The sequence below is a fragment of the Haemorhous mexicanus genome, chromosome 7, assembly GCF_027477595.1.
Source record: "Haemorhous mexicanus isolate bHaeMex1 chromosome 7, bHaeMex1.pri, whole genome shotgun sequence".
In the NCBI taxonomy this organism is placed as follows: Eukaryota; Metazoa; Chordata; class Aves; order Passeriformes; family Fringillidae; genus Haemorhous; species Haemorhous mexicanus.
This window is the reverse complement of record NC_082347.1, coordinates 21,564,041-21,585,145: the sequence shown is the minus strand read 5'-3', so window position 1 is coordinate 21,585,145 and position 21,105 is coordinate 21,564,041. Positions and strand designations below refer to the sequence as shown.

The window sequence follows — 21,105 nt, the reverse complement described above, 5'->3', positions numbered from 1 at the left end:
CTGGTTAGGCTGGACAGGCTCCAGCAGCTCAGTGAGTCAGGGGCCCAGAACTGAAAGCAGTACTCGAGGTGTGGCCTCACCAGTGCCCAGTACAGTGGGACAATCACTGCCACACTCTCCTCACTGGCTACACTATTCTTGCTGCAGGCCAGGATGCCATTGGCCTCCTTGGCCACCTGGGCATGTTGGTGGCTCATATTGAGCTGGTTGTCCAGCAGCATCCCCCTCCTTCACAAAGGTAGATACATACACAGCAATTTCATTTTTTTATGCAATGTACATTTTCCAGGTTGGAATTTCTGTTTATTAGCTGTCTCATCCTTTGATTAGAGGTATTTTCCTCATGGTTGTTTTAAGTACCTTTGGGTTTTGCAGGTAAGTAGGACTCCACAACTCTCTGTAGTAGTCTAAGGTATGTAGGTGGGTCTAGAATATCTTCTGAGGAGCCTCTTAACCTTCTTGTTGGTGGGAATAGATCTTCCTACTGGTGAAGTACAAAGTCTTTTATACCAGTGATACAGAATACACTTCTTCTCCTACTCAAAGCTAATGTTGGCTGACAGTTTATTGTTAGAGTAGGTAAGAGTAGTTGGCTTAGGCATTCCTTTGTATCCATCTGCCTGGACCAAAAGCAGTGGCAGCTGCAAGAGTCTGCAGGCTGAGTTTCTGTGCAAGTCACAGAGCAACTTTGCTCTGAATCCCAGCGGGATATAAGAAAACCTGGGGATTTTAGGGGAATCATTCCTGTGCACAATTGTAGCATGCCGCAGTAGGGTGGCCTGTGGCTTCTCTGGTTGTAATTTAAGCTTAGGAAGCTGGGTTACTGTAACTGCACTGGCCATAGCTGCATGGAATTCTACTAAAAGTAGTGAAAAATTCAATTTAAATACCTGAAGAGGGGGCTGAATTAGGTTTCTTTAAATCAATATCTGTTCAGATCAAATTTTATTTTCTCCCTACTTTCTTAATTCCATTGTGTGGATTGTACTGCTACAATTTTGTTTTGCAAAAAAATTTTATACTTGGAAAAGAGTTGTCATATACAGAACTCTTAATTTCTAGATGTTTTAATGTCAAACAGTTATTTAAAAAAATATAAACAAAACCATGGTAGAATTCAATTAAATGGCAGAAGTGATTTTTAAGAAACCCAGAAGACAGAGCAATAGCCTTTGAGATTTCCTGGCCTTTTCTTTGCAGGATCTGAAAAGCTAAGTCTCCTATCTGTATCTCAGCACTTTTATGATGCCTTTACAAGGAAAAGGGAGTTGGATGCAGGCCTGAGTTAGATCTCATGGGGATAGTGTTCTGTACCTTAAATTACAATCAGATGTATTTTACTTCAGATGAAGTTTTCAGCCTAAAATTGGTAAGAAGCCTAATTATTTGACCAGGTTACTATTTATGTAGACCACTGCAGAGCAATCTGTCATTTATCCAGAGCTGGCAACATATCACCCTTGAAAAAATTTTATTTTGTGTTTGCAACAGTTTTTTTTTTAAATCCATCTCTCTGTTCATTACATAAAATACTAAAAGATGGTAGAGATTGCTATGGAGATTAGAAATTATAGAAACTGTTCATTTTAATTCTTCTGAATGTAAAATTAGCAAAGAAGCTTGGATGTTTACAGGCTTCCAGTCCTTCAGGGTACTAACTAGCTCCACAGCATGCAGAGGATTCTTGTGCCCTTTGGACTTTGATTGTCAACTAGCAAATCGTGCCCAGATTTTGAAATCAGTCATGTATTTTTTAGACTGTGGAAAGTGTGCAGTAAGGAGAAATAAATAGATATACTCTCAAAGTAGTCTTTAATCTATAGACTCATATTTTCTAGTGATTAGAATTCCTAAAATGATCTGATAACTGAAGTATGCAGGATGAAAATATAGCTATTCTGTGATTCAAAGGCATAATCATCTGGATGAAAACTGGAAAATAAGACTGTGTCGCTATTACATCTTTTGGAGTGTCATGGTGGTAATGTTATAGATAGGACTGAGATGATGTTTGATTTGTCAGACCCTCCTTAAAGTTGTTTCTCACTGTGCCTTAGACATTATCTCTGGCTTTAAATTTAGCACTTGCTCTCATGCTTGGAAATTGCTATTATTTACTGAGTTAGGACAATGGTTAGTAAAATAAGTTTTAGAATTATAAAAACAAAACATACAGAATTTGTTTAATTAGTGCAAGTCTAAGCCTTTGTTTAATTAGTAGATTAATAAAATTTTAGGGGATCTTTACATGGCTCCTGGAACATGTGTGGTTCAGGTAACCATCTGCAATGCTAAATTCAAAATGGCAGCCTTGTTCTTCATAGGGTTGAAATCAGCAATCATAATTTAGTTGACAAGTAGTGATTTGTGGAAGTTGATACTTCAATGTGGATGTTCTGAGTAAAGGAAAGGACTTTTGGAAGAAGGAGGCAAATAAAATACCTATGTGGAAACATGAAAACCCCTAGGTTTTTTTGTGCAGAACAGTAACAAGTGCTACAAAGTCAGCATTTCCCAGGCCTTTATTGTAAACAAGGTACTAATGTTTAAGTTAGGGATTTCATTAGTCTCCTAGCTGTGTATAGAGCCATCAGACTGGATTTTGGAATTAAGCAGCACAGTCTGATTGACTCTAGTGCTATAAAGGGAAATTGTAATACATCATATTTTAAGATACGAGCATTAGTCTTAGCTGCCATGGGAAAGTGTAATCCGTGGAATGCAGAGGTAAGGAGTTACATTTCATTTTGAAGGGCTGTGATGGTAGGCATATGCAGATTCTTTGTCATCTCTTTCATACCCTAATGGAAAGGCAGTATTTCCCAGAAGTTTTTATCTGTGCACGTGTATGACAAACGTGGGTTGGGAGAGACTTTACAGGAATAGCATGCTTCATGTGGTACCTAATATAAAATTAGTAACATACATTGATTTGTTTTGATGCTTGCAGGGATTCTTCTTGACAGTGTCACCAGAAGCAGTATTAAAAGTGGCTGCTCAGGCTTCTGCCAACAACAAGATCTTCAGCTTGAATCTTTCTGCACCATTTATAAGCCAGTTCTACAAGGAGCCGATGATGAAAGTCATGCCTTACGTGGATGTTCTCTTTGGAAATGAAACGGTGAGTCTGCATCTCCTGCACTGAGGTGTTTGTGTCTCAGAGCCTGCTTCCCCAGGACATAGCCTCAAGCTGGGCCTCAAGGTTGGATATCAGGAAGAATTTCTTCACTGCAAGGGTTGTCAAGAACAAACTGCCCAGGGACGTGGTGGAGTCAGCATTTTCTTGAACACTGGAGGTGTTCAAGAAAAGCCTGGATGTGGCACTTAGTGCTGCAGATGCAGTGATGGGGTGATGGTCAGTCAGAGGTTATACTTGATGATGTTGAAAGTCTTTTCCAACCTTGAGGATTCTGTAATTCATGGTCCTTCTTTTTTGTGGAGGGAATCTGACCATGTGAGGTCTCACTAGAAAGTTAAATCTGTGGTCACTGGACTGGGATATTTCAGTAGATGCCAAAGATGTCACTTGACCTGTTAGAGGTTTACAGCTTGCTCATTCTAGCAGGAAACACCCAACACATTGGTGCTCTGTAATAACTGTCCACGTGCATAATGTCCTCACCCTGAATTTAACTCTTGCAAGAAAACATATGAAGGGCTGCTACTGAGCTCCTGTAACTTAATTCCTTACCCAGAGTGCTGCTATTAATAGCATTTTCTCTGATGAAGATGACTCTTTGGGGAGAAGTGGGAGGAGAAAACTAAGAAATAAAGAGTTGGTTTAAAAGGTTCTCATTGATTTTATGGTGGATGGACTGGCAGCCCATCAGAGGAAGGCTTATCTTTCCTGGGTAAGTTGGCAAACAGATTGCATGAAATTCTGCCTGGAAGTTAATAGACCAAATTAATTCAGATTTCCCTCATCATTTTTGATTTTTCTTCACTGTAGAAAGTGTTCTTAAATATTTATTAGTTTTCTCAGCAGGAAAAGTTTGAAAAAAGCCTTGAAACACATGACACACCTAAATGAAATGTGGGTTTGTCACTCAAGATAACTACAGGAGTACAGAAAAATGATGGAAAAGCAACTTACTCCTGTGAGTGTTTATTCCTGATTGTGACAAAGAGACTTGCACCAACACAAGTCAATCTTTAAACTATTGTCCTCATGTCCACTTAGGGGCTAGCATTGTTACAGATACTTAAATACCTTATAGATATAGCTAGGACTTTAAAAAAATTAAAATACTTCTTTTTCAAACAAAGAAAATTGCAATGTTTTTAAATGCAGTACGCTAAGGGAAACCCTTTTAACTAAAGTTAACTGTACAGAAAAAGTATTTTCCAGACATGTTCTTGCTATTTCCAACTGCTGCCTTTGTACATCTTTCTTGATACAGTCCTCACAAAGATGGTTTTGAGTATTTTTATTAAATAGCGATGTAATCTCAACACAAAATCCTGCCAGACTTCACAGATTATGTAATACCAAGTCTAGATAATTTTAGAGAAGAAGAGCTTCACAGAAATTTCTGGGATTAAAACTTAAGCATCTTTTATATAAATATTGCTGCACTGACCTATTAGGATAATTCAGTTCATAGTGGTTCATTAGGTGCTATTTTTCATAGGTTGTTACTTTTTGTGCATTTGTGTATTTTATAAGCAGTAGCCCATGATACAGGTGACACCCCCATTTCAGAAATTTTATTCAGACTATGTTATTTTCCTCTGTCATTTCAGTATGTTATGGTATTATTCACCTGCTATTAAAAATACTGTGCAGTACTTTTGTGTTTGTTAAAGTTGAAAGACTCCCTGCATTTTCTGTATATAATTTCTGAAGCATTTTGGTGTGTATCAGGATAAAAGATTATTTTTTAAACTTAAGTGATCATTCCTAAACTTGGCAGTACAATGTGTATAAATACTTCAGAGTACCAGCCTCTTTGTTACTTACACTAGTCATGAAACCCTGGTCACTTTTTACTCTCAGCTTCCTGCTAGCTATTGCTGCTTTGGAGTTGTTGAAATGCTGCTTGCAGTGGTTTACTGTCTTGCCTTTCTGTGTGACTTGAAGCCATGCTCTTGGCATGATGTACTTCTGGTTTTGAGTAGCTTCTGTGTCTTCTCATTGTCGGCATTTCTGCTCTCTGCGTATGGTTTTTGATAAAGAGTGCTTGCAAAACTCAAAGCTCAGCCTGGCATGTTCTGCCTTTGTGGCTTCCACCCTTGCTTTTGGTGCTTTTTCTTTCCTCCCATATGAATTTCAACTTCAAGCACATTCAGGATTTTTTTTCTGTCTGTGTGTATCTTGATGGGCCATGAACCATTTCAGCTAGCCAACACCAAGTGTTTGTCCATTTGGTGTGATTTCCTTTTGCTTTATGCTGCATCTTCCATCAGTGCAAGTGCATAAGTTAACAAATGAGCAAGGCATACTAAGTTGGGTGGTTGTTACTTCATTAGTACAAACAGTACTCTTAGACACAATTTTATTCTTCCCTATATTTATCTTCACTTTATAGTCCAATAAAATTCTATTGTTAAGCACTGAGCTGTTTATTTTTTGAATAATACGAAAACATCCAAGTGCAGCAAAATTCCAAATTGCTGCCATTCCTAAACTAAAAACAATTGGCAAAGTGATTTTAAATTACATCTTCTACTTAAAAATTTACATCTGAATGGAGATTGGTTATTTCAAGTTTCAGCCAGATGGTAATTAAAATGGGCAAGTTATAAACCTCTCAGAATAAATATTCTAGTTTTGAATGTAAATGCCAGCATACCCTTAACTGCAGTTTAGACACTGAATGCTGTGGTAATAGCTCATGTAACAGTATATGTATCAATTTCAGTGTATTAACTCAGTGACCACTGGTGGTGTGATAATTTATTTAAATCTCATTTATAACCCACCTAAACATCTTGTCTTAATTTTTTTTTTGTATTTATTAACAGTACTTCATATAACAAATTTAGCACAGAACATTCAGAATAGGAAGAATTATATGGTCATTGCAGTTAACCAAGTAGGGCCATTCTGCAGTCATTATCTAGCAATACATGACTGAAGAACTTGATTATTGTCATCGCTTTTAATTTTTATTAAATTAAGGTTTTTTTAATAGTGTCATTTTGCAAATGGTTCTTAGCAGTAATACCTTCCAAGCTACCATAATCACTGGATAATTAACCTGCCAGGATTAAGCACACTCTACTTTGCCTCAGGATGCTTAACTCTCAAATAAGGTCAATTATCTCCTGATGATAACTGCTTTGTCACAAGTTGCTGTTTAATTCGGCTGTAAAAGCTCACCTTAGAATACATATTTTACAACTCAGAGTAACTTCCAGTAACAGGATGGTCAAAAGAGGGAAAGCTTTGAAAGCAACACCTTTACACAGAGGCGTAGAAAGTTTTCTACACAGCAATTTTTCTAGGCAAGTAAAGGAGACTAAATTTGTATGTATCACTTTCCATTTTCCTGGTTAGGGCTAACTGGTGATGTATATTAAATACTTGACCTATCAAAGTCCATAATGGACGCAGGAATCTTAGTTAAATTTCCAGTCACCCCAAAAGATGTGAATTACAGTGGCATCTCCTCAGGGAAGAAACTACCCTGGGGGAACAGTCTGTGTATTTTTGCATGGGCACATAGCAGTTCCTTCAGGATTTAAGGGAGACTGCAAGGTTTTCACATGATTGATCTTCGCATCTGGCACCAGGTCATGACTCAAAGGAATATTTGTTGATATTGATGTGGTAAAGATCTTCCGGGGTTTCTTGCTATGTGTAGGCAGGGCATCACTGAAAAATTTTAGAATTTAGAAACTTTGGAGTTATAGACACATTGAACTTTTCTTCTGGTGCTTTACAACAGAAACAATAAACCAATGATAAACTTGTACTATTCAGTGTACAGCAATCCATAGAGGTTTAGGAGGTTATGTAGAAGAGAAATAGTGAAATTTTTTTGAAATACAAAATAATAAAGAAAACTAAGATAAGAATTATTCTTCAAAAATTGATTGTATTTGTCTCTAGTGTAAAGAGTTGTTACTTCTAAACACCCAGTCTCTGAACAAATTAATTACAGGATTATAAGCTGAAGTTTTGTGAAGACAGAGCATCTGTGAGCCCATTGGGAAATTGCTGCTCGTGTGACAGCAAATGTGCTGAAAAGAAAGCAGGTTGTGTACAAGACTTGTACATTTTCAGAAGAAATGACAATAACTTGAGTGGTGGTTCTAGGGTTAGAAATCCTGAGCTTTAAAGAGATGAATGCCTTTGGAATAAGATAGCTAATGGGTCTTGTCATCATTTCCTCTTTACAGTTATACTGGAATGGTACATTGTGCCTCCTTTGTTTAAAATATTTTCAACTGAGGTATCAAATACTAGCAGAAAGATCCCTACAAATAGAGGTAGTTTGGGCAGCAACCTTTAATACCCTTTTTAAGTCCTTATAAAGGTAAATCTCTTCAATTACATGGAAAATTCTCTTCAATGGTGATGAAAAACAGTTAATATAAAACAGAGGAGTTGGTGGGATTTTGGTGAGATTATGGTGAGATTAATTAACTCCTTATTTTGAACTTGCAGGCAGTCTGTAGTTTTGTGCTTGTTTTAGCTGAGGGAGGGAATGGAAATACTGGTAAATTTTCTGGCATAAACTGTGTTAAACACACTAGGATTTACACCTAAATGGCAGTTTCCAAACAAATTTGTCTATTTCCTTACTGTAAACTCTAACGCCACATAATTTGATATATTACATATTGCATACAAGATATGACACTGAGAACAACCTTCAGTTCCACCTGCAAATTTCCTCTGCTCCATTATGACCTGGGATCAGATGGATACCTGCAGGCTTGGGAATCTGCCCACAGCCCAGAAAAATCTTGAATGAGGCATAATCACTTTCTTAAGATAGATGAGCTGTATGGTGATTCTCTTAAACTTGTGTGCATTCATAGTGGCATAACTGAATTGATATGAATTTACACAGTGCAATTCCTACTGTTTCTAGACCTAGCACATAGCTTTCCACAACCATGAGAGTCCCTTTACACTGGTGAGTTGTCTGACTTTGAGGAAACATATAAGAAGTAGGAGTCAGGAGAAAATCAGATGGCAGATGTAATTTGGTGTGGGGAAGAAGGGAAATACAACTTGACTTTCAATAAATAATGAAAGAGAGACCAACATTTCAGTCTGTTCTTCAGCATCAGATGGGACTAAGAAGTGATGAACATAGCAAAGAATCACTGGTCATGCCATAAATATCACTAAGTTGATGTTTCTGTTTGAAGCATTTTCAAGTAAGCATTTATAATTATTATTGAAAGGCAAATAATAGGTGTTATTTGAAACAGAGTATCTTGAAGAGGCTCATTTTAGTACTGCTGACTTGCATGTATGTTATGTAAAGAGCCCTTAAGAAACATTTTCTTCTTGTCTTACTGGACCTGGTCTACATGGAGAGGTTATTTTCAGTCACTGGTTGTTGGCAAGTTATCATCCTTAAGAGTTCAGCCTTTCCCTTCTACATCTCTGTTCACTTGGAATTAAATTTTCAGAAACAGTAATCATGTTAAACTACATTAAGTTGGGTGTTGGTGTTTTGCATTTCAGTTTATATACTGATATTTTCTTTTTTGTTGTACTTCCAGTTCTCAGAAACTTGCCCCACAGGTGAGGATAATTATCTTCAGTTCCTAGGCTGGGTGAGAGACTGAGGTTTGCACAGTTCCCTACAGGGAATCTGTGGTTCAGTTAAAAATCATAGTCAGATATTCTGACCCAGTTTATTAAATACACATGGGAAAAAATTTTGTGAGGAGACATCTCATCTTCCCTTCTATTTTAACAGGTAGAGGTTTTTAAGGTCAGCTGCTGATGGTGTTTGCTTTTCCAAACTGCAGTAAACAGATAGTATTTATTTTTATAAATCTTACATTTAAGATTTCTGCAAAGCCTTTGGAGGGAGCCTGGGAATTAAAAATTGTAATTCTGAATGGAGGAAAAATAAATACTATTTTTATTTGATGCCTTTGTAGAATTTTGATGCCCTTTTCCTGTGATAGATGTTGTGTTTTCAATTATAGGACAGCTATGGTGTTGTAATATTGCTCCTTAATTCATAGAATTAACTTTCTCAGTAGTGGAATATCTAATAAATTGTGGCCATCTGAAAAATGAGAGGGTCTCTAGCACAAGGGAGGTTGATAATGTCAGTGGTGTGTTGTAAAGATGTGCTGTGGGAAGGATGCTGAAACAGCCCAAGGCTATTTCAGCTGCAGACACTGAATCTGCTGCTTCTTCTCTCCTCTTTTTTTTTCCTCCTCTCCCATGTGAACTGCAGTGGCTCTCTAAGATAAAATGCTTTTAAATCATTTCCCAACCTTGCAGCCGTTTTTGATAAAAGCCCTGTTATCTGAAATGATATGAATCACTGTGGAGTTAACCATACCTTTTACAGCAACATTTTTTGTTGTGATTCATTCTGTCTCAATTAATCATCTTATTTATCTATATTGTCTCAGCTGCTGCACTGAAATTCATGAGTAATAAGCAAGTAATTATTTTAGTGTAGTTTACCTAGTACATCATGAATGAAAGGAAAATTGAGAGCCAAGTATTTAAATTTATATTTAGTGCTGCTTTCAGCTAATATCTAGCTATTTAAGCAATTTAGGAAGCCTATCTCGAAAAATGTCTTTCTTGTTTCCTGTTATGGGAAACAAGCAGGTATTTAGAAGCAAAGCTTATACTTAACAACAGACTTCATTTCTTAAAACTAAAAATATTTTCTGGTAGTCTCTCAGAATGCTTAGGGATATTTATCCTTCCTTATGCTATGCAGTGTTGAGATACTTTTAAGACTGTGAATACTGGAGAACAGGCAGCACAAGACAGAATGTCCTTCGAGAGAGGAAAGCAGATTCCACGGTTTTTCGGCAGCTTGTGTTTTACTGACAATGATTGATAACCCTTTTCATTTTGTAGCACTTCCCAGAGCGTCTCATAACACTTCATAAACATTAAAGCTCAGAATAAACCAATAAGGTGGGTGTGTAGTCTTGACTGTTTTACAGGTGGACAATTGAAAGGTTATTTGCCCAAGGTCATACAGCAAGAGCAGAGCCAGGAACAAGCAAAATTGAATTCTAACTTTTTTCTTCAGTTAAGTGTCCTGAAATGTGTTCAGCTGCTGAATACATCTTGGACAAAACTCACCTGTCTGGAGGAAAGAACCTGCAGAATCTGGCTTTCAGGTTTCTCTATAATATTAATATGTCTCAGAAAGGCTTTCAAAGGTAAACAACATATGCCTTTTAATACTCAGATCACTAGGGCAAAAATGTATAATATATAATATCGAATATATAATTTAAGAACTGCAAAAATAAGAGTGTGAATAAAATTGAGTTACGCAGTTGATACGAACAAGAAGAACAGAAGCTGAAATGTTCACAAAAGCTTCATTAAATCAGTGTAAATTCAGAACTTTTCAATTTCACAGAGATATTTGCAGATAACAATGCAGGTGAAAAATACATTACAATAAGGCTTTGTTTTCCAGTCCAGCTAAGGTTAATTCCATGCCTCCACATTTCAAGCCCTGTTTAGGGCAGATACAGCCAGTTTCTTATTCAGAAGATTAGGTTATGCTAAAGCCTCTTATGGCAGCATATGGTGGAGATTGTCCCCCGGTTATAGATAGTCCTTGCAGATTGTAAGGCTGCAGTACCATGTTATCCCCGTGGACAGCATCTAAGTGTGAGCTGATGCAGACCTCTCTCACCTGCCCTTATCACATGATGTCATCTGCCCCCTTTACTCAGATTAACAATTTTACATCCAGAGCAAGAGTGAGTTCTGTGGGCCAGACTGCTGTTAATCACTGAGCTGGTCCAGCTTTCTCGAACAACACAATCACTAGATCTGATTAGATGAGAGGCTAATGCATGGTGCTACAAAGGACTTTGAAAGAGAAAGCATGATAACCTCTCTGTTTCATCAGATATAAGCAGCCAATAGCTGTTAGGGTCTCCCAGGCAGTACAGCAAAGAAACAATTATTGACTGACTTAAATGTTATTATGAATGGATAAGTTGTAAATTAGCTGTAAATGTTCTTGAACAGAGGTTTTTTATATAAAAGAGACAGTTTTTACCTAAAGAGTATGTATTGATGCTTCCTGTGCTTATGAATTTGAGTCTGAACAAAGGTTCTTGAAAGGGGAGAAAAAGGAAGGATAGTTGAGGAGACAGTAGTAGGTCCATGCTAATGTTCAGAATCTTGAAAACGTGGTTTGGGGGTTTTGGAATAGAATTGGCAATATCATTATTATGTTAACCTATTTTTCTGTACTATTGCGTAGCACTATTTTTTCAAAACTGCAGTTTCAGCCTTGTTCTTTCTCTCATGTTATCTTTCTCTGTCAACACCTTCCTTCTTTCTGTTTATATAGCTCATATAATATTTTTATTCCCTCAAGAGAGTTTCACATCTCATTATAAATCTATTAGCTAGTTTCATTTTTCTGGCTTGCTTCAGCAAAGAGCAAAATTAGGCATTTGAACCCTCTCTTCTTTCCAATTAGCTACATAATCTTCTGTTACCAGGATTCCTTCTGTAGATTTTATAAGAATAAATTTAATCCACGGATGTTTCCTTAAGACTATTGGAAAGTTGCTATGTATAAGTAAATTAATGAAGAGAGATTTTTCCTTCATGTGCTGACATAAACATTGAGGGTATTTAGAATGGGCTTATGCTGAACTATTACTGATTAAAATCTGTATTTTATTTTTTAATTATAATTCAGAGTTTAGGTAATGACATTAAATTGAAAGCTAATTGTGCATATATTATGGAGCATATGCAATGGGGCATAAATACATGTAAGGGTTGCAAAAATATTTTGCTAATTTTAATTTTTTTCAGAGTTTTTCTAAAAGCAGAAAATAAGCTTGTAAAAGAAATAGAAAAAATATATTGCAGCTATGGAAAGATAGATAAAAGCATCCATGGTTTTCCCAAAGGCATTAATTGATCTCTAAAACCTTGCCTTATTTATAAACTTAAGCCACACTGTTTATAATAGCCTTTGGGTGATAATTTTGCAGGCACATCAAAGTGTGTCCTTAAGCTGTATTTTTAGGTTTTATGGTCATATTCTGACCTAAAAATCCATTTGTTTAAATACTGACCTATCAGGGAAGAAATGAAGAAGTTGGAGAAGTTGCTTTGCTGTATAAGAATGTGGAGAAGTTGCTTTGCTGTATAAGTTTTTTGTTCTAAGCTAATAGAACTTATCCCTCCCTAGTCATTGCATTGGTTTGTTTTTTTTTTTTTTTTTTTGCTCTCCAGAGAAATGATCCATTAAACCTGTACTTTAGTAAAACTACTGCTAATCCACATGTGATAAGTAACATTGTCAAAATGTTGCTCTTTAAGTCCTCAAACCCTTCTTTGACTCCTCATATTCTGTGTCAGAACCAGCAGCAAATGCAATTACATCAGGGAAACAAGCAGCCACGAGTCAGTTTGCTTTCCCTGCTGCAGCGGTTTCCAGGTGCAGGAGCTTCCCTCTAAAGGACAGAATTGTAGCGGTTTCATGGCTGGGACAGTAGAACTTTTGAAATACATAAACCTGTCTGTTGGTTGGTTATGTTTCTAGGGGTGTAGAGGGGAACCCCCTACTCTGAACTTGAAATCCTAGGAACAGTTGTGTCCATCATCTTCAATTTATATTATCTGAAGTCTATAATTTTACAAGTAGAAAGTTTCTTTCTTCCTCCACAGCTCAGGAGAAGGACTTCTGGTCCACCCTTGCAAAGGAACTGGCCATCAGCATCTGCTTCTGGTCCCACCAAATGAGCTGGGCTGCAGCTCAGCCCCAGCTGGGCTGTGCTTTCAATAGGCAAAAACCTTTAACGTTGGAGAAACTCACCTGAAGGCAGTGGCAAGGTTCCACACATTCCAGTGGAACACCCTTAGGATCCCCAGCCAGCCTGTCCTTTGTGATACCTCTCAAGCTGTTTTGCTGTTGTCAAGGTATAGCCTTGCTAGTTGAAAAAGCTGTTTGAAGATGTCCCAAGTATTTCTGGAGTTAGGAATTCTAAAATTTTAAATTTTTCTGATGCTGGAAACTCATGGATCTCAAATCGAGAGAAATTCAATATCTTTATTGAGAACTTGAGAAATTCTGCTTCTTCATTTTGCTATTTGTTATTTTCTCATGAGTCTAAGCCAGTCTGCAGGCACCAATCAACAGCACAAGCATGTTCATTTCTCTTTGTCTGGGGCTGCCCTTCTGTAGGATTCTGTTTTTGAGAATCTGAGAGGCCAAGCTATAGACAGTATTTTTGATCCCTGGCAGGTAAGAGACCTGACAGAATTAGGTTCTCTTTAGGATCTCTTTTGATAAAGCGTATTTTTGCTCCAAGATTCCTCTGAGAAACCAGGGCATGTTTAACTTGCTTGTCAGAGAGTTGACCTCTCCAGGGTGTGCAACAGTCCTTTAAATTAAAAAAGAACTGGAATTTTCATGAGAAATTAAGTGGTAGCCATAAAATGTGTTGTTGTGGTAGTCCTGATTCCTCTGCAAGGAGGACCTCCCTGCAACTGGAAAAATATCTGAATATTCATGGAATCACAGGTATCTTTTACCATCAGTAAAAAAAATAACCCAAAACAGTTTACCTGGTTTTTCTTAACTTCTTTTGAAGCATGGATGGGCAGTCAGATGGTCTTAACACACAATATTTGCTGTATGTGTTATTTTGGAGCAGCTCTGATTAACATGTCTTTTTCGTCTTGTTGGAATTTCTACTAGAGCAGGAGAAATACATCTGTGAGTGGTCTTGGACACATACCAGTTTCAGATAAATGGATCAGTCAATTTAAATTCTGCATATGTAGTTGCCAAACACTATGCATTTGATTTGAACATCAAAGTAAATGCCAGATTTGGATGGAGCTGCATCTTGGTATATGTGAATTACGATAATGAGTCAAACTACTGAATCTCACTGCTCAAAAAAGAACACTCATCATCTGGAACCAAATTCCTTTCTTCTAGAATCTAAAGTCATGAAAAGAGCTGAAGAAGTACATAGCCTTATGCTGCCAGTTGTAACCCATCTCTGAGCAAGCATTACCTCAGAGGTGGGTGGACACAGGAGCATTCTCAAGTGTAGAATGGTGGGAGGTTGGACCCGTTATTTAGACCCCATGAAAACCCTATGTTTCAGGAGTCCATATTAGCTTTACTTGCAGATGAGTTTCTTTAATATTTCAAGCAAGAGCTCTGTGTCCCAGGATGAGTGGTGCATGTATATATTTCAGGTGGAAAAAGCTAAAATCAAGATCAAAGTGTTAAGGGTGTTAAGATCATCTTCAGCCATGTTCTGGGGATAATTTTTAAGTATGCAAGGAAGTGACAACATAACCTATCACAAAGTTATCTTTTCATTTATGGTAAATATATCAAGTATTTTATGGGAGGGTCTTCATTGTAACAAACCTTATTCAGGCCATAGGGATTCATTTTGTACCTCTTCCATTGGAGTTGGTTTTTTTTAGGAACTTAAATTTCAATTATCACTTTTTAACCATGCTTAACCTCTGCTACTCTTAAACAAGTTTCTCTTTATTGTTACTTGAATTTGAAAAATGCATTGTGTAAAATATTGCAACATAAATTTGCAGAAGTTACCTACTTTGGAGGACATTTGCATAGATTTAGTGGGAAGAGAGCAGGTAATAGATTATTGAACAATGCTATTAGACCAGAAAAATGCTTAATTCAGGAGTAAGTTATACAGATATTCTGTCTTGTGGATGCTGTTCAAGATAACAACTTTTAGAATTGTGTTTCATTACATGAAACACAAAGCAAACTCCCTAATTTTTCTATTTTACAATCTTGTACATTCAATGATAATGTAATGATTTTGAGAGTTAGGTGGATGCAGAGAATTGGGTAATTATATAATATGTAGAAATGTTTCAAATTAATTTTTTATTAGATTTGAAAAATATTTTCCATGCTACTGGTTTTTTATTTGTTAGTAAGATCTTCTTCAATAAATCCTTGCTCAGGGTTACAAGGACGAAAAATTATTCTTCATTTAAATAAAATTCACGAAAGGAGATTTGAAATATAACCAATTGATCCTGAAAACTATTTGAGATGTAACTAATTTTATCTATGCTAAGCTGCCCAAACGCTGTTACTAATTTAAATTGACATTGGAGTTGCAATATTTTACACAATGCTTACCATTTCATAACATTTCCTTAACGGCTTCTTTTTTCTTGTGTATTTCTTGCTTTTAATTTTTCTAGAATCAAGCACTTCATATCAAGCCACAGCCTGGAGTGCAAGTTTTGTATAACTCTGCAATGTTTTCCTATTTCAATTCCACATTTTCAAGCAGTTGTGTGGATCTTATGTTGCCCGTTTCAGCTATGAGGAAAGCATACCCAGGTCTTTGATAGCACTTATTACTGAGTCTGAGTTACTGCTGTCTCCCAGGAGCCACCTTCTGTGCTCCAAACCACCCCAACTTGCCCTCTTGCTGTTGTAAACGACCTGCAGAAACCCTTCCCATGTTCCCAGTAAGCTCTCTGCAAGTATGAAATGTCTCCTTCCTGTTACCCTGGCTGGAGCCACAGGCAGGCAGTGTTCAGGCCTGCCCCAGTGCCCCTGGTCCTTGGGTGACTGCTCATGGAGGATTGGCACTGGTGTCCAGGGGAGATCCCCACCTTGGGGCGGGGCACACACCCCTCGCTGCCTGCCCGTGGAGGCCTCCAGGGTATTAAGCCTTACACAGGAGTTTGCCATTTGTCAGTGAGCTATCATGAGATGACCTTAAAGATTTCTGAAACATTTTCCCTTGAGCCTCATACAACTTCCTGCTTTGCAGAGAAAGGCCTGTGAGAAACCGTATCAATAAAATTTTTAAAGTGTCTAAAATAGTTTTCATCTGAAACATATCTTATACACACTAGATGATGGGTTGGCATGTAAAAATGGGGGTTTGCAGATCCTTTTCTAAGGCATCTTGCATTACTATCTCGTGAACTGACTATTTGAATTATGTGTGCATCCCAAGACAGCTTTTCTAAGAGACCATCATGTGTTCTTTTTTTCTTGCCTATCTCCTATCCTTATTATTGCAGCAATTAACTTTATAGCTGATGTTTGCAGTTCTATACACTGCAAAACATATACTGTGCAGTGTATGTGTGCAAAATGTAGTAAGTGCGCAAAATATGTATCTATACTGTGCAAAACAGAGTAAGAGGCATGCCTTGTCCTGAGAAACTTACATTTTGAACAGAGATTAAAAAAATGAATAGAGAGAAGTAATGACCAGAGAGAGGTGGAATCTCGTAACACTGATGATACACTTGTTCAGTGCCATTACAAAAGGTTTTTGCTCCATAATCTCATATATAAATTTTTAAAATAAATGCAGTGACTGGAAAAGAAAAAAAGTAATGATGGTCTGTGTTAACATTGGATATACAAGTCCCTTTATATGTTTTTTTTAGGAATTCTCTTATTCTCTTCCATGGTGGTTTTTTTTTTTTTTTTGTTTGCTTTCAGTCTTAAATATCATGCAGAATTAAAGCAGTTCATGATCAGTTAAAATTTCAAATATTTAAGACAGCAGTTTTTAAGATTAACTGTTTTCCATTTACTGACTGTTACTTGGAACCAAAAGAATCTTGTATTTTTGTAAGCATAGTAAGCTACACTGTTTTTCTTTAAACTTTAGGGTATGAATTATATTCCTATAATGACAGCTGCAGGGTGGAATGTTTTAACACACTGGAGTGAGATATATCTTGGACACATTCTTGGTACCTTAAGTTCAACATGCTCCATATGGTGCCACTGAGCCAGTGATTTTGAAGAAAACAGTCAAAGACTGCTGAAACAGCGTAAAATACAAATTAGTCTTTGCTATATAAGTAAAAAAATTCACTGTCAATCTTTTCAGCTTCCTGCATGAATACTTCCAGCAACTTTCAGTAGTAGTCCCCATGTTTTAAAACAACTGTTGAATTCTAGCAGAACAGAGTGAAAGCTTGTGGGCTAAGAATACATTAACTGAATTATACCTAACTCTTACGCAGGGGAGCAAAGGGAAAGGAGGTTGGGCTTCCCTGCATTTCCACATTAGTTTTTAATGTGACAGCAGGGTTTGTGTGATGCAAGATCTGTAAGAAGTAGCTGGCTCTTTGTTAAGTTGGTCCTCTGTTAGCACAAGAGCACCCTGAAGGAGCTGACGTGTCTCAGTCCTGCTGTTGAGAGTACTAATGGTACAGTATCCTGCAGTAGTAAAACTGCAGAATAATTGTTGTTGTTACTAAATATTTTAGTGTTTGGAGAAGTAAATTAGCTGGGAATTACGTTTTCAGAACATTGGACTTTTTTATGTTTTCATTTGTAGTATCAAGACCAGCAGGAGTTAATGAGTAACTTGCTTGTCTATCTTTTACCTTAGTATAGTTGATTTTTTTTCAATATCAGCCTAACCCTCAGTTTTCTGAATTTATATTGAAGCTGTGGATTGCAAAATTCTTAAAGCATCCTTGCAGTTCTTAATACTGAAGTTATCAGTTCATACCCTGATTTTTACTGATATCGACTTGATGTAAATGTTCATTCTGGATTATTATTATTATTGTCCTTATTAATATTAATTATTAATAGTGTTTTGTTGTTATCACCATTATCATCATTATCATTATGGCTTTTTAAAAGCATCATACCTGAACTCCAAAGAAAAGACCAAGGATTACACAGCAATGCAAAAATTCTATTCTTCTCAAGTGGTATCAACCTTAATTTGTTTTGTATCGGTGTTGACTCATAAAAGCAGATTTCCAGATGTAACAGAGCATGAGACAAACAGCCACAGTGCACCAGCCTGTTAACCTGTACTTGTGTAATTTCTGCATCAGCAAAGCAGCACAATGAAGTGAGAGCACCACTGGTGAATGAAGCCTGTGAGGGGTGATTTGCAGTTATATTAGTGTGAAGTTGCACATTGCAGCCTGAGTTGATCTAAGAATTTACTGCTGGAGGAATATGGAGATCTTGCTCCCTGCTGTCCCTTTCTAGACCTGAAGTTTCTGTCTCAGGTTCCCTCTGTACAGTGTAGCTAGGGCAGCAGAGACATGGATTTGTTTTTTGTTAGGGATGTAGTTATTTAGTGACAGTCCATCTAAAAGTAAGAAAATAAAAAACAGTCCTTGAGCTTCTTTCCCAAAGATAAATTGTTACAGTCTATAAAATCATGAGGCAAGGACTGATAACTACCATTTCAGTGATCCCATGTTAAAGCTGCCTGCACTGTTTCAGTCCTTCTAGATATAATTAGATAAAGTCATTGTGAATAGTGTGTGTACCAATTTCCATCTTTGAATCTAGCCCAAATGTCGAATTTCAAATGATAATTACTTATGATATTTGGTAAACCCTTTGGGATACAGCCAGCGAGTATCTATGGTAAAGGACCTAGTTGTCAAAGGATTCATAAATAAAGTTCTTGTACACTCAGAAAATATATTGAAAGCATGTAAGGTTATGATACAGTATATGTCACAGAAAACAGAGGTCAAATATCTGCTTTAAGTGAAAAATAGGACTTAATATTGGCATTAGAGAGATGACCAGAACATCAATAATGCATTAAAATGGATGCTTTCTCATCATACATAAAATTAGCACCTTTTCTCTTTTTTTCCTGCAGCAGGATTCTCTAGTTTAAAAGGGTGTCTGTTGATATTTGTCCAGTCACTGGGCATATGTTGGTATATGTTCTGTAAAAGACTTACTCAGCTGTACTTCCCTCATCACTGATAGCTGGCTGGGCCTTCCAGTCTCCATGGCCATCCTAATCCATTGGATAGCATGATATAACGCAGCTGTCACAGAACACTGGTCGCTTTGTTTCTGAAGCGTTGGACTTCCAAGCCATACATGTAATGTAAGCCAAGGAAATGATCCCAGGGGATCCCCTTGACCTATCAGTGCCTGCCTTCATTCTGTGCCATGGGTAGACCAGCAGAGTTACAGCCCTGCTCTAAATTGGGAGGCAACTGTGCTTCCTTTCTCTGAGTATCAGTTCATTGTCACTATGTGTAAGAAGCTTGTGTTAAGCTCCGTGTTAAGCTTGTGCTTCTCTGTTCCAAAACAAGTTTGTGGATGAAAGACACAACAATGGTGTTATATTGCTCTGCTGGGACAAAAGGGGGACCAAAAGCTTTTTCTGCACATTACTGCTGTTTGCTGAAGGAGGTGGGGTCTAGCCTGTCTTTTGCATTCCACATCTCAGCCATTGGTGGATAATTTGAGGAGAGGAGGAGATAAAGAATAAGGGAAAGACTTGAGAAGATCCAGTGGAGCTCTCTGCCTGGAAATGGCTCTGTATTTCCCAGTGATGGAGAAATTGCCTTAGCATTTTATACTCACAGCAGCTCAGTCTTTCCTGAGTGCAAACCTGGAAGTGGTTTTCTTTATTCAGGCCAGAAGCCTGTTCATACTTTGCTACTTACAGGCCAATAAATTACTTCTTCAGAAAGTTCCTATTTTGATAAATTGATGTGCTTGTGCGTTTGCACTATATTTTGTACGAGGAGCCTTGTCATCTTATTGAAATTATAGGACATTGAGAGATACCAAGTATTTATGGCTAGATTTAACGATTTTAAAGGAAGGAAATTATTGCAGCCCCAGGGCAACAGTAACTTATATAGTGACAACTTATACATGTTTTATGTACCTACTTACTTCAGTGTTTACTACAAAAGTATAGTTACCATAGCAATGACCATGTCACCAGACTTCTTTGCCAGTTCTGAAATACAAAATACCCAAATGCCACCTGAACTGTGAATATTCTCTGCACTAGTATTGAAAGTAGAAGTTGAAAGTGTCACACACTTTTCTAAACAGCAACACACTGATTTACAGAACATTTTATGTTGCAAATGGATGTTGGGCTGTTAGCATCCCTAGTACTGCAAATTCTTTACCACTAAGCTGCGAGAAAAGCTTCACTGGCTCATATCAGAAGAGACCCCACTTGTATATACTTAACTTGTAGTCTTCTGTGGAATATTGGTACTTACTCGCAATGTTTCAAGAAAATAATGTGTACTATACAGAAAGAGACTTTATCTGATTTTAAGTTTTAACTAAATAAAAGTATCCTTTGGCTATTTACAAGGTGTTAGTATTATATAAAATAGCATTACAGAAAGTGATGTGATTTTTACCTGCTGCTTCTTTTACAATTTTACTTTAGAAATGGCAAATTTATAAAGAATTTAGGTGGCAACTTCTAAACCTTGGTGTGCAGCTCACTAACCAGTAGAATTGAGAAGCCAGGTTCTAGATTTCCCAAGTCAGCATTAACCACTGGACAGTAGTGCATTACCTCAATATGACTTGGGCAAGTAAAAGGTGAAAACTCTTACCACACATGCAGACCACTCCTTTTCATAGCTAGATTTTCCCATGTGTAGGCAGTGTGAGTTAGCCTGAATACATATAACAATTACAAGTATGGATACTTGAAGAAAAGCAGTTTGCAGGACTGCAGACTTAATCCACCATATCAGTTATTCTCCTTTAATAAAGACTGGCCTACAAGGAAACATTAATCTGAACTGAGAGAGCACATCATGTAAGCTCAACAGCTTTTTTTGTTTTCAGATTTGTATTGTGTAAACTTGTGGACAAGCTGGACGAGCTTCAACAGAAGTGGGGTTTTTTTCTTGTTTAACTAAGGAGAAGCATGGTGCATGAGTTACTGAGCAAACATGTCAACATGGAGCCAGCCTTTAGCAATTCCATGTGAAAATGTGGAAGTAAAATTGATTTACATCCATGTAATGCTTGATCTTGTTTTGCTTGCATTGTGTAGTGTCAAAATTCTCAGAAAGAAAGAATCTCACTTTGCTGGGGAGGGACGTGGACATGGTGCTGTTAGGTATTACATTTATCTGTAGGAGTTTTAGAGAAGAGTAAGGAAATCACTTTAGCTAGGAAGTTTGAT

At 37.2% G+C, this 21,105-nt stretch overlaps 1 protein-coding gene across 2 annotated transcripts in view; it reads left to right on the top strand.

Annotated features, from left to right (window-relative positions):
• The window catches only part of ADK (adenosine kinase), a 270,420-nt gene that overhangs the window by 188,762 nt on the left and 60,553 nt on the right, over nucleotides 1–21,105 (top strand). For both annotated transcript variants that reach the window (XM_059851341.1, XM_059851342.1), the window contains exon 7: nucleotides 2,951–3,121. In XM_059851341.1, coding sequence (XP_059707324.1) covers nucleotides 2,951–3,121 — 171 coding nt within the window. The remainder of the gene's footprint in view (nucleotides 1–2,950; nucleotides 3,122–21,105) is intronic.